This window comes from Corvus hawaiiensis, chromosome 22 (assembly GCF_020740725.1).
Source record: "Corvus hawaiiensis isolate bCorHaw1 chromosome 22, bCorHaw1.pri.cur, whole genome shotgun sequence".
NCBI lineage: Eukaryota > Metazoa > Chordata > Aves > Passeriformes > Corvidae > Corvus > Corvus hawaiiensis.
In genome coordinates, this window is record NC_063234.1 from 3861933 (window position 1) to 3876121 (window position 14189).

At 57.5% G+C, this 14189-nt stretch overlaps 1 protein-coding gene across 1 annotated transcript in view; it reads left to right on the forward strand.

Annotated features, from left to right (window-relative positions):
- Positions 1-1758: 1758 nt before the first annotated feature.
- The window catches only part of AJAP1 (adherens junctions associated protein 1), a 38772-nt gene continuing 26341 nt past the window's right edge, over positions 1759-14189 (forward strand). The window contains exon 1 of the mRNA XM_048326225.1: positions 1759-1864. Coding sequence (XP_048182182.1) covers positions 1836-1864 — 29 coding nt within the window. The 5' untranslated portion in view covers positions 1759-1835. The remainder of the gene's footprint in view (positions 1865-14189) is intronic.

Here is a 14189-nt window from a genome sequence, read left to right on the forward strand (position 1 = left end):
CTGGGCTGGGATGGAAGACTTTGTTCCCCGGGCAGCTGCCGCGTCCCAGGATAAGCTGGTCCGCAGTTCAACCCCCGAGATTTCATCCTTCCCACATGAGGTTCCTTCTGACCAGGAATCCAGCTCCAAGGAACGTGGGGATTTGGATGCTGAGCTACAGCACTTCTAGCGGCAGCTGGAGCCGATCCAGCGGGAGCGCACGTGAGGAGCAGGGGCTGGCAAGGCGTCCAAGGGACAGCGCTGACCTTCCATCCAGCTGCCCTGTTCACAGGAGGCTTCTTCTCTCCGGAGAGTAAGTTTCTCTGGAGGCAGAAAAGAAACCCAGTGAGTCAAAAAGGCAGCAGAGAGACTCATCTCTCCACAAGCCTTGCTTTCCGCTGTGGCTGTTCAGAGCCGAGTGAGCCGTGGTCACTGACGTGCTCCTTCCTTGCAGGTGGTTTGTCCCCGTGAGGAACACCCCGGCAGCGCTGGCTCTGGGCACCACGGTTCTGCTCCTCGCTTGTAGCCAGGAGCAGCTTTGAAGAATGTGTCCCCAAATGCATACAAAAACTTCTTTTATTGCAGCAGCTGAACAGAAAAGCAGCTCGGCTTTTGAGAGACACACTTTTCTTACAGTACACCAGGAATAATGTCGCTCCTTACTGGCAGCACCCCCGGAAAGAGAGAAAACGCATCAGGCTCTGATGAAACACCTCCCAAAATAACCAGCGCCTCTCCCCGCAAGCTCCCCTTTGTGCTCGGCTGTCTTTGGGCGAGCACGGAGCACGAAAGGCACTTCCAGCCGAAGGGAATTCGGTGGTGGCTGCGTATCTCTCGGTGCGGGGGCCCGAGGCGGCGGTGGCGGATCCGCGCTCCCGCTGGCCCGACACTGTACCTGCGGGCCAGCTGTGCAGATCAGGATGGAAACTCTCCCAGGGTTTGGCTCGGGAGCAGGATGCCCGCTCCGGGAGCAGGATGCCCGCTCGGCCGGCTGGTGGAGCCCGCTGCAGAAGCAGCCGGGCCCGCTCCGCCGGGCAGCGGGCCGGGGCTCCCCGGGGCTGCTGAACTGCGGGGGACCCCTCGCCCTGCCCGCAAAGCACGGATTGAACCCGCACTCCCCTGCTGCCCGCCCGGCGGGGACGGGCTGTACGGGACACCGGGGCTCCGCGCGGTGACACCGCGGTCCCGGGATGCGGAGCTGCTGGGCCAGTGCCCACCGGCGGAGCGGGGGCTGCGCTCCCCGGGGCCGCCGGCGAGCGACTGCTCGCGGGGTCCGGGGAAAGAAGCTCTCCAGCGGGGGAAACGGCTGCCGGAGGCGGCGTCCCGGGGAAGGACGGGCCGTTCTCCGGCGGGGTCCCGGCACTGCCCGGCGATCCCCACGGAGACGGAGCCGCAACCGGGTCCGGGCGCGGGTGCCGATCCGGGTCCACCCCCGCTCGGCCGCGGCGCGGAGGGGCCGCGCTCCGCCCCCGCCTCCGCCCCGCGCAACTTCCCCGCGCCGCGGCCCCCCGCCCCCGCCCCGCGGGTGCGCGCACAGACGCGCGCGCGCCCAGCCCCGCCGCGCCGAGCCGAGCCGAGCCGAGCCCCGGTGAACCGCACCGCGCCGAGCCGCACCGACACGCGCATGGGGCGCGCAGCCTCCGCGGGCGCGCAGCTGCCCCGCCGGCGCTGAGGGGCCGGAGCACCGGAGCACAGACCCCCGGTCCTCGCCGCCGCCGCCGCCGGGCATGCCCGCCCCGCCGGCCGCCGCCTGCCCCGCCGCTGAGCGCCGCCGCGGGCGCGGGGCGGCGCGCCCGGATGGAGCGCTGAGGCGCTGAGCCCCGCCGGGCCGGGCCGGGCCGGGCCGAGACGTGACGATGTGGATGCGACGGCTCCCGGGAAGCAGGTAGGGCCGGGGAGCGGTGGCCCCGCGGGGCAGCGCCGGGCGCATCCCGCCGCCGGGCGCGCTCGGGGAGCGGCGGAGTTAAACCATGAACTTGGAATGGGGAGCGGGGAGAGGGCTGGGGAGCGGAGCGGGGTGCGGGACGGGGAGCGGTGTGTGGAGCGGAGCGGGGAGCGCACAGCGCAGCCGGCGGCTGCCGGCGCCCGGGGAGGCGGCCGGTCCGCGCTCCGCTCGGTGCCGGGCTCCCCCCGCCCGGTTTCCCCGGCCCCGCTCGCCCGCCCTGCCCAGGAGATGGATCCGCGGTCAGCGTCCCCTCGCCGGCTGCTCGCTCCCCCCTGGCCGCCCCGGCGGGGGCCGCTCGGGGGAAGGGGCTGGAGGGGCGGCCGGGGCGCGGGCAGATGGATGGATGGATGGATGGAGGGATGGATGAATGAATGGATGGATGGATGGATGGAGGGATGGATGGATGGATGGATGGATGTGTTCGGGAGATTAATCGAGAATTGCAAAGCAGAGGAGACGGAGGCAAAGTGTTACGTAACACATTTTCATTACCGCTGCGAAGTCATCTGAGCCGAAATCTTGTTATTTCCATGGTGCTGTGGCTGGAGAGCCCTGGCCCCGGACCCTGCCTGCGTGCGGCCCCGGGGCCCCAGCAGTACCCGGGCTTTGGTGGCTTCAGCCCATCTCAGCGGAATCGAGTGAAAGCAGCAGTGGGTTAAACAAGTGAGACCCAAAAGAAAAGTGAAATCCACGATCTGTTTCGTTCTCCCCAACCCGGTTTTGTATTTGGAAAGTCCTGGTTTTGAGCGGTTGTGTTGGGCAGGGGTCAAACATCCAACGTCCCTCCACCGAGCGGGACGGTGGTTCCGGCACATCACCTGCTGCTGGGGAGAGGGGTCCCAAGGCGAGCAGTCCCGAGCCGCCACCTCACTCCCGCAGCTCGCAGCGGGCCCTGTGGCTGCTCCCCGGGGAGCAGGACTGGGTGGGCAGGGGAGCAGCGGGGTGAGCGGATGGGTGCGTGTAGCCCCCACCGCCAGCCCTACCCCACGCAGCACCTCGGGGAGCCCATCAGCTCGCGCCGCCCCCCGCGCCCCTGCGCTCCGGCAGAACATGGCTGCAGCGTGGGGGCACGGAGGGAGGCGGGCAGGGCCCCCCGAATCCACGGACAGCGAGTAGTGATGCGAAAAGCCTTTGTTCGCCACCCTCGGGAATCGCTGGAGGCTTTGCCCCTCTGCCCGGGCTGTGGATGGAGTCCTGGAGGGTGAAACCTGAACTGAGGTTTTGTCTGTGCTGAGCAGCTGGGGGAGGCCCTCGGCCTCTCTGTTACACTCCCGTGCCGCGCCGCGTATTCCAGAGGCACGTGGCGAGCCGGCTTCCAATGCCCCCCTGTCTTTGTCCCGTGCCTCCGGCTGGTGCACCCCGACAGCCCGGGCACACCGGAGATGTCTGACATCGGAGACAGCTGCCGCCGGAGATGTCTGTCCATCCGTCAGCCGAGGATGCGCTGCTGCGTGTGGGAAGGACAGAGTCTGTGGTGATGTAGTGACCTTAGGAATTCCTCCCGGCGAAAGCACCCGAGGGTTTTCTCAGGGTGCCACGCGTTTGGATTTATCGTGTGTCCGGTGAAAAGCCCAGTGGAGCTGGAGGGCCGTTTCCCAAGGCTGGCGCGGCAGAAAGCTGTAATCCTGGGAACAGAGGACGCCCTCTGCTTTGTTATTTTTGAGGAGAGTTTAGCAATGGAAACAGGAGCCCTCTGCTTGCTTCCCTCCTCGATTCATTCGCCTTGCGAATTTCTGTGTTGTGTATCCTGGATCCCCAGCACCAGGCTGTCCTTTCTGCCACCTCATCAGCTTCCAGTCCCTCCATGTTTTATTTTTAATAAGAGATAACTTTACTGCTAACCTTGCCTGCTGCTCTCCCTTCTCTCTAACTCTAATTGCTTCTGGCTTTATTTCTGACATTTCCCATGTCATTTCTCCTCATTTTCTCGAAGACTACTAGAAAAATAGCTCCAGGAGAAGCAGTGGAGCTTTGCAGCGCCCGTTTCACCCCACGCAGCCTCTGCCTGGAGCAGCTGCCTGCGGCGGGGAGATGGTACCGTGCTGCTCCTTTCAAGTCGGATCCCTTTCGCCCGGGGCGGTGGCAGTGCCTGACCTCGCGGTGAGACGTGCTCCTCCGCCGGGGAGGGCAGGACCTGTGCAACTGCATTGCTCAGAATTATTCGGTTCCTGTCAAGGGGAGCTGCTGCTCCCCGGTTCAGAGCAGGGCTGAGCGAGCAGCGCTGCCCTGAAAGCCTCTGCCAGGTCCCAGGGATGCTCCAGCCTTGCTCTGCTCTTGGCAGGTGTGGGTGCTGCGGGGCAAAATCTGTTCTTTGGGGAGGTGGCAGTGGCTCTGTCACTCCCTGAGTGTGCACAGACATAGGTGTACGTGCACACGCCTGCGTCAGTGCCTGCGCCCGCCTGTGAGGGCACAGCAGCTTTCTGCAGCATGCCAGGCTTCCAGCGCTGCCGAGGACTTCCCCTCCATAGCTACGAATATAATGTTTTAAACAATATGCCACGGTTTTTACAGCATTGAGCTGTGGAGTGATTTGCAGTAGGAGTAAAACCACCGTTTGCAATTTCTCGGCGATTGTATAAAACAACTCATTAAAAGCATACATCCCTGCACATTGGCTCCGTGGAAACTTTATGGGCCTTGTAGTTACTGCCAAAGAAAACATTTTCCATGAATTTCACTCATCAGGTTCACACTGTCAAATGTAGATTCAGCCGCTCGTCAAAGATGCAAGCCTTGCAGTCTGGGAAGTAATGAGAGCAGTAAGAAGTGGGAGTTAATGGCCTCCACTGAGGAGTCCTTACTCATCCCGCATCCACACAGGGGCTGAGCTGGCTGCTCCCGGGTGGATTGATTGCCACAGAAATTCATCTGGTGTCACTGGCTATGATACTTAACAGCCACAATAATGCTTGAATAAACTGCACTTTTATGCAGCGGTTCGTACCTCCACGCTGGCAGCAATTTCCCAGATGAGGCGAGGGGAGCGGCGCGGGGCTTCGGCAGCCGCTTCCCGGAGCATGAATAATTGTTGTAATAACGCCGGAGCCACTGCCTTGTCTTCATGGTGTCTCCAGTGGGGTGGCGGGTGGGAGCTGTTGTGGTGCCACCGCTTGCCTGGGATGTTTGGGGGCTGCCCCGTGTGGCAGCTGCTGTGCCAGCCTTCGGCAGGCAGGACACGGGACGGGCGAGCTGCCGGCCCAGCTGCTCCCGGTGCCGGAGTGCCATGGCTTGGCTCTGCCTTATGTACATGGTCATCTGCTGGAAAGAAGGAGTTGCTAATGTTCCTTCAGAACCCAGCCTGTAACAGGGAATGGCAGCCAGGCAGAGGCCAGCTCTCCAACCTTGTTCCCACCTTCTCTCACCCAATCTGATCCTCGAGCTCTCTCAGCATGCCTTATTTACCTTGGTATCTATAGGTAGGTACGGATACAGGGCAGTGGTGAGCACTGCCAGCAGCTCCCAAGGGCAGCTCCATAGGGTGTGAATAAGCCGTGGGACTTCCAACAGGTTTGAGGTTCATTATGAAAATGTATGCATGCTTAAGCCTTTAAATATAGCTAATGGGAGAAGGACTGGGAGGAAAGATTACCAAGATTACCGGAACCTCAGTGTGCCGAGCAGGAGGAGCAGGAGCTGCTCTGCTCCGGGTTGTGGTGCCTGTTGTTCTCCTCGAGGGCTGGTGGTGACCAAGTGGGCAACAACAGTTCCAGCCCAACAGAGTTTGGGTTTGACAGCAACACTCTTCTAGCAGGATAATTTCTGGAGGCTGAATGTGTTGGGTGGGATCAGTGGATGGTGTGACATTGTTGGCGCTTTCACCCCCTCCTTTAAAACAAAAGGGCTTTCCTTCTGTTCTGCCTTCCATCCTTCCTCCCTTCCACCTTCCTTCCCTCCCACGCTGGGTGGTGCTGCTGGGAGGGGGCTCCTGGCCAAGCCCAGCATCCCAGCAGCCACCATGGGTTATGAGGGGTTGTTCCCGAACCTGCTGCTTGGCCCTTCCTCACCTTGGCTCACTGTTTTCATCAGAGCAAATTTTATCACTAAGAGGATGTAAACTCTGGACCTGAAGTGACTCCTTAAAAATGGAATTTGAGTTTATATGAATATTTTTCTGTGGCTCTTCTTACTGGGACTTGCACCTACAGACTTTGATAGCTTATATAATTTCCTGTGATGGAGATGTACTTCATCTAATTTCACTTGGAAATGCATTGATTAAATCAGAACTGCTGAGAGATTTAAACTGAGTCTCAGTGGCCTGAACTTAACTGTGGGAGGTTTACCTGCCTTCATCCTTCAACATTAATTTGGTTTTATGAGGATTCCTTGTGAAATGAGGTTTTCTCTGCTGCTGAATCTCTGCTGCTTTCTGGGTTTGTCAGTTGCTTTCTCTGGCCTCAGAGGCTCTGCAAGGCAAAGCTGCGCTAAAACCTCCGTTCAGTGCAGCACTGAGCTCCTTCACTGGGGATGTGGTGGGGACTGACAGGCATTTTGGCTCCATCACCCCCCAGTGCCCCTCGCACTCTGCCCAAGCTGGAGGCAAAGTGCCCACACTGCCTGTGGCGTGGTGGCAGGGCCGGGTGCTGTGCAGTGGGGTGCTGACATGAGGCCAAGGTTGCTGGGTGTGATGCTCTGGGAGCAGGGTGGAGACCTGCCCCAAGTGCAGCTGTGTGGGAGTGTCCTACCGTCAGTGCTGAGAGATTTGGCATTTATGGTCCCAAGCAACACTGAGAAAAGGAGGAATAACCCAGCTTGGCTGGAGGTGGGTGAGCAGGGGTGGGGTCAGTGGGTGATGGGTGCCCAGGGCAGGAGGCCAAAGCACTCACTGGGACTCGCCTGAGGACTTACAAAAATAAATAAAGCACATCATTCACAAAGTGCTCATTTCCAACTCTGATCTGCAAAATGTCTTCTTGTGACTTGGAAATGATGCGTAGGCAGGAGATACGCTTTGACATGCGATGATTTTTGTTGAAGTTTGCTCTGAAGGTCTTTCTTGGCAGCTCCGCTTTCCTGGCAGTGCTGGAGCATCCCAGGGGCACTATGTCCCTGCTGCCAATGGCTGCTGTGTCCCCACGAGCCAGAGCCACTGGGAGCAGAAGCTGTTCCCTGGCACAGCATCTCTGTGGGTATGGAAAGGACTCTTCAGCTCCTGCTGCAGAAACTGGCAGGGAGGAGAAGCAGCGCCTTGGCTGCAGAGCTGCTCCGGACCCCGGCTGAAGCATCCGTGGGATGAGGCTTAGCCGTGGCGAGGCGGGAGCAGTGAAGCTTCGCTGGCCTGGCTGCTCCACTGCTGGAAGTCAGCTCCACTGACTTCCAAATAAAGGCTGAGCAGAAGCTGCTTCAAAGACAACACGTAGCCTGGGAGCGGCAAGGCACTTCCTTCAAAAGGCAAGTCTGGATCCTTGAGGTGGAAAAACAGGAGCTCACCAGAGGGCAGATGCCCTAGCACAAGAGAAGCGTGGAGATGGGAACGTGCTGGTGCAGGGGTGACCGTGTGCCGCAGGACACCGGCAGCACAGCACATGCTGTGTGAGGAACCACCTTGTGCCACGCAGGAGAGCGGATTTGTAGCTTTTATCTACAGCTTGGTGAGAATTGATGGCTCCTGTCCCCAAGGGTATTGGCTGTGCCTCTTCTGCAATATCCTGGGATGGTCAGGAGAAACTCCAGCCATGTTTTATAGCACTATAAATAGGGGGTGTGGCTGTGTGATGCCAGCTGAGGAGCTGTGCAGAGCTGCTGTGCTTGGCATGGGAAGGCTGGGGACATGCTGCTCAGCAGCAGCGTTCGAGGCACTGGTGAGAGCAAATGCCGCTAATTGATGTTGCCACTTCACTGCACGCCATTCAGGTTGAAGATGTGACAAGGTCGGGGGCAGCTCAGGTTGCCCCCCCGGGAATTGCCTGCCTGGCGAGCACACGCAGCTTCCTCAGGGACGCGTTCCATAATTGCCTGAGTCCCGCGCGTGACCCCAGCCCTGCTCCCGGAGCCTGCGATAGCATCTCTGCTCCCTTTGCAGGACTCCAGTAATGAGGCATCAGTTAATTGACATGGATGAGGACATCCACTTAAGGACCCACCGGAACGCGGGTGATGAATGCCAGGAGATGAAGCCGCGCATCCCGCCGGGAGCGTGGTTGGCTCTGCCTCATCCTGGCCAGAGCCAAAGCTTGGCTGAGTCCGCAGTGGCGGGGCGTTCATGTAGGGAAGGTGTGACCATTCCAGATGCCAGCAAGTGTTATTTTAGAAAGAGCTCCCAAAATGAATCAACCTGTCTTCTACAAGTAGCTGTCATTCATGCATTTCCTTACAAAGTTTTTAATGGAAAGGATAAGGATGACTTATTCATCTTCCTGTTTCTTGTCTTTGTAAGGGGCTCTATTTTAGCATCATCCGACATGATACACTCAGGACTTACTCTGGGCTCCTGTCAAAGTGACATATTCTCTGGCAAAATCAATTTTGCTAATTTTGATGGATGAGGATGGATGCGCATAGGTGCCTTTGAAGGAAGTTGAGATTCTGAGGGATGCAGGAGGTCATCCCTTGCTGCCAACCCATTGGAGATAATGCTGCAAAAGTTTAATCTCTCCCGCAAAGGGGATTATTGTTTTTTAATGAGATGCAGAGCGCAGTGATCCCTGACTCACTGGCAGTTGGGCTCTGAGGGGCTGTGCCCCCAATGGCACAGTGTTCTTGAGGTCCTGGAGGCAAATCCTCATCGTCACTTTGATCCATCAGGATTTTGCCATGGCTGCAGTTGGGAGAGCCTGTGAGCTGCCTGGCTTCTGTATGCGCAGTGAGATGGCCATGGCAGGGAGAATGGCTCTTCTCCATGGAAAAGAAACTGCTCGGTGCTAAAAGGGATTTAAAACTCTCTGTGACAGGATCAAGAGTCTTTGCCCTGGAGTTCATTCCCGCTGCCTTCACTTTCTATTTTAGCTTGGCTTTTTCATCATCTTTTTGGGCTGTTCTTTCTCCATGCTGCGTGTCACGCTGACCCTTCTCTGGCAGCGGGATGTCCCTGTGGTGGGGCTGGGCACAGCCGGTGCTGTCTCAGAAGTTGGGGGGGGGGGGCAGTAGCTCCCCAGGACCACCAGCCAGAGCCTCGGCTGGGCAATGCAGTGCCCTGCACTGAGCTCCCAGCTCCCAGGCCTTGGCTTTCTCCAGGCTTCCCTACTGACGAGTCACACCTTCAAAGAGAGCTCTGCTGCTCCATTTTTTCCTATTGTATTTCTTGCTCCATAAAAGCCATCTGTTCCTCTTTCTGCGTTCAGAGTCTTCATTCCTCTCATCTTCTCCATTTCTGTTAGAGTTTATGGAGCTTTTGAAATTATTGACGTGTTGCCTGTGTTCATTCCTGGGGATGGCTGCTGAGGTTTCCGGGCAGGCTGTGCATCTCTGGGCTGCCGGGGACTTCCCAGGAGAAAGACAGGTTTGGATCTCAGCCACTGCAGTGCAAATTGAGAGCAGCTCCACCAGGAGACTGTGGTGCTGGAGTGAAGACCCGAGTTAGTTGGACTTCCATGTGTGGACATCCAGCCTTTGCTGTGGGGAAGGGTCGGCTGGGCCTGTGCTGGTCAGCCAGAAGCTTCCAGCAGGTCAGTGCTTGTCTTTGCTCCTGGGAAAGCAAGGCACTTTGGGAAGCCATCATTAAAAATCCCGTTATGAGGTATTTTCTCCCTGGGTCTGTTCCATGGTTGGAGGCGTTTCCCGTTGATACGGATACCACGGTGCGCTCTGATGCGCGGCTCCTGCGAAGACACATTGTGTTACAAAGCCACCACAGACCTCTTTTAATTGTTTTGTTTTAAAGCTTGTTAAGCTGCTACTTTAGATGTACTGAGCCAACTTATCTTATTTTTGTTTTAGATCAAAGCGTTTCCCGCATTCATTGTAATGACACGCTCGAGCACATTCATTTAGAAAATAAGATCAGTGCTGGGTTATTTATCTGGAAAGCGGTGGGGTTAAAGGGCAGCATAAGCTGTAGCTTTGTGCCATGGTTTTCCTCTCTGTAGGTCCTCCAGAGCCGAGGGCTGGGTTGAATTATTTGCTATCCCTTGGAATCACATTGTGAATATGTATTCAGAGGAACAAAATCCCTCATAAGCTCCGGTCTGGGATCTGGCAGGACTATTGCCATTCTGGTGGGGAGAGCCTCGCTTCTGCCATGCCATTCCCATTCCATCCCATCCCATCCCACCCCATCCAACAGTGCTGGGCATTGCATCCTGCTTGGACACCCCAGTGCAGTCCCTTTATCCAAGGGAGAGACCTGATCATGCTGCAGTTGATTGTACAGGAGGCAGATGTGTGGCAAAGGAAGAAAATTCATGAGCAAAACAGGGAAAGCAGAAAATCCTTGGATGGCAGCTGTGGGGAAGTGCGCTGTCCTGCCTGCGCCTGTGTCCACAGCAGGGAGCCCCTCAGCTCAGCCGCTGGCCCTATTTATTGTGGTTAGCATTAACTAACAGCAGGGATGATCTCTAAGCTCTGGTTTTAATGTGCTTCTACATATGTTGCAGCCCTGTTCCCTCAGCAGACTGATTTTTGTACATGGGGGAGTGTTTTCTGTCCTGTGATGGGGATGGGAGAAGGCGGCACTGTCTCGTGTGCCAGGACCTCCTTGGTCACCATCAGTATGTAAAGCCTGGGCAGCAATTCTGTGGTGCACGAGAAGGTGGAATACACGAGGAGGTTTGGGTAGAAGCTAAAATGAGGGGGGAAACCCCTGATTTCCTTAGGTTTATGGATTGTTTTTAATATCAGCAAGAGCAGAGCTTGAGACTGTGGCTCTTCAACAAGATTTTGGTGGATCTGGATATCTGAAACTTCCCAGCAAGTTGTGTCTGAGCTGGACCTCTTGCTGCTGCCTGGTCCCCAGCGCTGGTGCAGAGCTCGAGGGGGGGGATGAGTGGGGTAAGTTGGCGACAGGTGCCAGTTTGGGCTGGAAAGCCAGCGCTCACAAACCCCCTTTATCCGGGAGGGACAAAAGCCGAGTGTTATCGCTGCCGGGTTGATGAAACGCCCCACTGTCCGTCCCTGCCACGCTAAATGCACGCAGTGTTTGCTGGCTGGGGCGGCCGGGTGGCAGTGGGGGAAGCAACGGCCGTGCTGTGCCCACTGAGGGGGATGCTCCAGCAGTACCCACACCATGTTTGCTGGGAGGGATGCTCCAGTGGTATCCACACTGTGTGTGCTCAGAGGGATGCTCCAGTGGTACTCACACTGTGTGTGCTGGGAGGGATGCTCCAGTGGTACCCACACTGTGTGTGCTGGGAGGGATGCTCCAGTGGTACCCACACTGTGTGTGCTCAGAGGGATGCTCCAGTGGTACCCACACTGTGTGTGCTCAGAGGGATGCTCCAGTGGTACCCACACTGTGTGTGCTCAGAGGGATGCTCCAGCAGTACTCACACTGTGTGCTGGGAGGGATGCTCCAGTGGTACCCACACTGTGTGTGCTGGGAGGGATGCTCCAGTGGTACCCACACTGTGTGTGCTCAGAGGGATGCTGCAGCAGTACTCACACTGTGTGTGCTGGGAGGGATGCTCCAGTGGTACCCACACTGTGTGTGCTCAGAGGGATGCTCCAGTGGTACCCACACTGTGTGTGCTCAGAGGGATGCTCCAGCAATACTCACACTATGTGTGCTGGGAGGGATGCTCCAGTGGTACTCACACTGTGTGTGCTCAGAGGGATGCTCCAGTGGTACTCACACTGTTTGTGCTGGGAGGGATGCTCCAGTGGTAGTGATGGGCTGTGCCCATCACGGAGGATGCTCCAGTGGTACCCACACTGTGTGTGCTGGGAGGGATGTTCCAGCAATACTCACACTATGTGTGCTCAGAGGGATGCTCCAGTGGTACTCACACTGTGTGTGCTCAGAGGGATGCTCCAGTGGTATCCACACCGTGTTTGCTGGGAGGGATGCTCCAGTGGTACCCACACTGTGTGTGCTCAGAGGGATGCTCCAGTGGTACCCACACTGTCTGTGCTGGGAGGGATGTTCCAGCAATACTCACACTATGTGTGCTCAGAGGGATGCTCCAGTGGTACTCACACTGTGTGTGCTGGGAGGGATGCTCCAGTGGTAGTGATGGGCTGTGCCCATCACGGGGGATGCTCCAATGGTATCTGGGCTGTGCCCACTGAGGGGAATGCTCTGGCGGTACCCAGGTTGTGCTTATCGTGGGGGATGCTCCAGTGGTATCCAAGCTATGCCCACTGCAGGGGATGCTCAAGTGGTACCCAGGCTGTGCTGCTGGGGGAGATGTTCTAGTGGTACTTGCCCCATGCCCACTGTGGCGGATGCTCCAGGACCACCCACACTGTGCCTTGCCAAGAGGAATGCTCCAGCAGTACCGTGGGGTGCAGGGCCTGAGCCTGCCACTGTGCTGTTCCCCTTGGGGAGCACTCAGGCCAGTTCATCCCCTGGCTTGTCTGGGACCTGTCTTGCCATGCTGGCAGATGAGCCCGCAGCACTTGCCAGGGAGCCAGACTGGGCTCAGAGCTCCTGCTGCCAGAGTGGTGGCAGATAAATGACCGAGCACTGGTTTTGCACAGAAATTTGCTGGAGACATCTTTGTCTGAAGATGCATGCAAACTTCTGGGCTTCCCACCCACTTTGGCACTTCTCAAATCCTGCCTGAAATAATCCCTGAAGACCAGGGAAAACACTCTCAAGCAGATGTCCTGCCCTCTCTAATCAAGCTGAGTTGGACTGGCCATAATGGGCAGTGTTGGCCAGCTCACTGTGTTAGCTCTCACACTCATCATCAGGCTGCCTGGAGGCACTGGGCCCTTTGTCCCGCCAGTGTCTTTTAAAATATTTGAAAATGGGAACTGAACTTGAAACTCAGGGTTAAAGGTTGGCCCAACTTTGGCAGCAACTGGGCGCAGCTCTTGCCTTCGCAGCGATGCCACGCACGCCTGCTCTCTGCCCGCTCCCTTTTACTCTTCCCCACATTGCTCTGTCAGATCCTGACTCTTCCCACTGTGTGGGTGTGGGATGCACTGGAGACGTCCTGCGCTGGCAGGCCCCAGCACCAGCCCCAGGCGCCTGCACTGGGGCTTTGCCCTGCCTCTGCCTCTGGCAAAGGACGGGTCTGGAGGCAAGAGCAGCCGGGGCCGCGCGCTGCGGAGCCAAAGCTGTGTGCTGACGGCGTTGGCAGGGGCTGCACCTCCCGCATCAGCACATTGGCTGATGGTACCACTGGGTATTAATTATGCCTTCCGCACTCGCGGCTATTCAAATGGTAAAATTGTTTATTTGCAGCTGGGTGAGCTCAAGGCAGAGGCAGAAGAGCGAGCGGCTCCCCCCCCGCCACGGCCGCCCTCCTGCCCCCCTCTCAGGGGGGATCACCAGGGATGGATCCCACTGCCTCCATCTTGGCATTCCCATCCTGGGGGGACCCGTGGCTTCCCAGCCCCACCCAACCCCTTTCTGCCCCGTTTTCCCAGGGAAGTGGGTGTTCACTGTCTGCCTGGCTGCAGCAGCGTGGCGGGGAGGATTCAACCTATTTCACCCTCTACTGATTTCCCTCCATGATAAATCCCATCCCCTCCACCGTGGGAAGCCGCATCAGTTTAATTACTTGTGGGGAGAAAGGGGCAGCGGAGGAACTTAGGACTTGTTTTAAATATCACTTTTATTAGCAGGTAATCCTGAAGCTCAGGACTGTAATATAGATAGGTAGTGATGTGGCACATTTAATTTACTTAGGTGCTATTGTGTGTCAGCCTTTGTGCCTTAAGTCCCAGTCCTGGCTTTAAAGAGCTTGGCAGCCATATTTTCACAAATTTATAATTATCTAGGAAGAAGCTGGGGCTACAGATGGCACAGTGGGTTGTATGTTCCCAATTCCCATTGGGTCTGGGATCAGAAAAACTCATCCCATAGCAGAACACAGCTCAGGAGAGAGGTCTCCATGGTGCTGCTGATGGCAGGGGTGTGGGGTGGGACGTGGTTGACGCCATGCGGGAGTGGTCCACAAGGTCTCCTGCTGATCCCACAGCATCCATCATCCATGCCGCCCTCACACGGGATGGTGCATCTCCCCTCCTCCCAGTCTTGGGGAGGGTCCTGGTCCAGCCCAGAGTGCAGGATGGCAATGCTCCATTTCCATGGTGATGGTTGGTAGTGTGACAAGAAAGGACAGCCGCTGCACTGCAGGGATCATCACACAGGACAGAGGGAAGGAGAGGAGAGCAGCTGCAGTGGTGGCTGCAGTTCCCACCTCAGCGAGGACACACAATC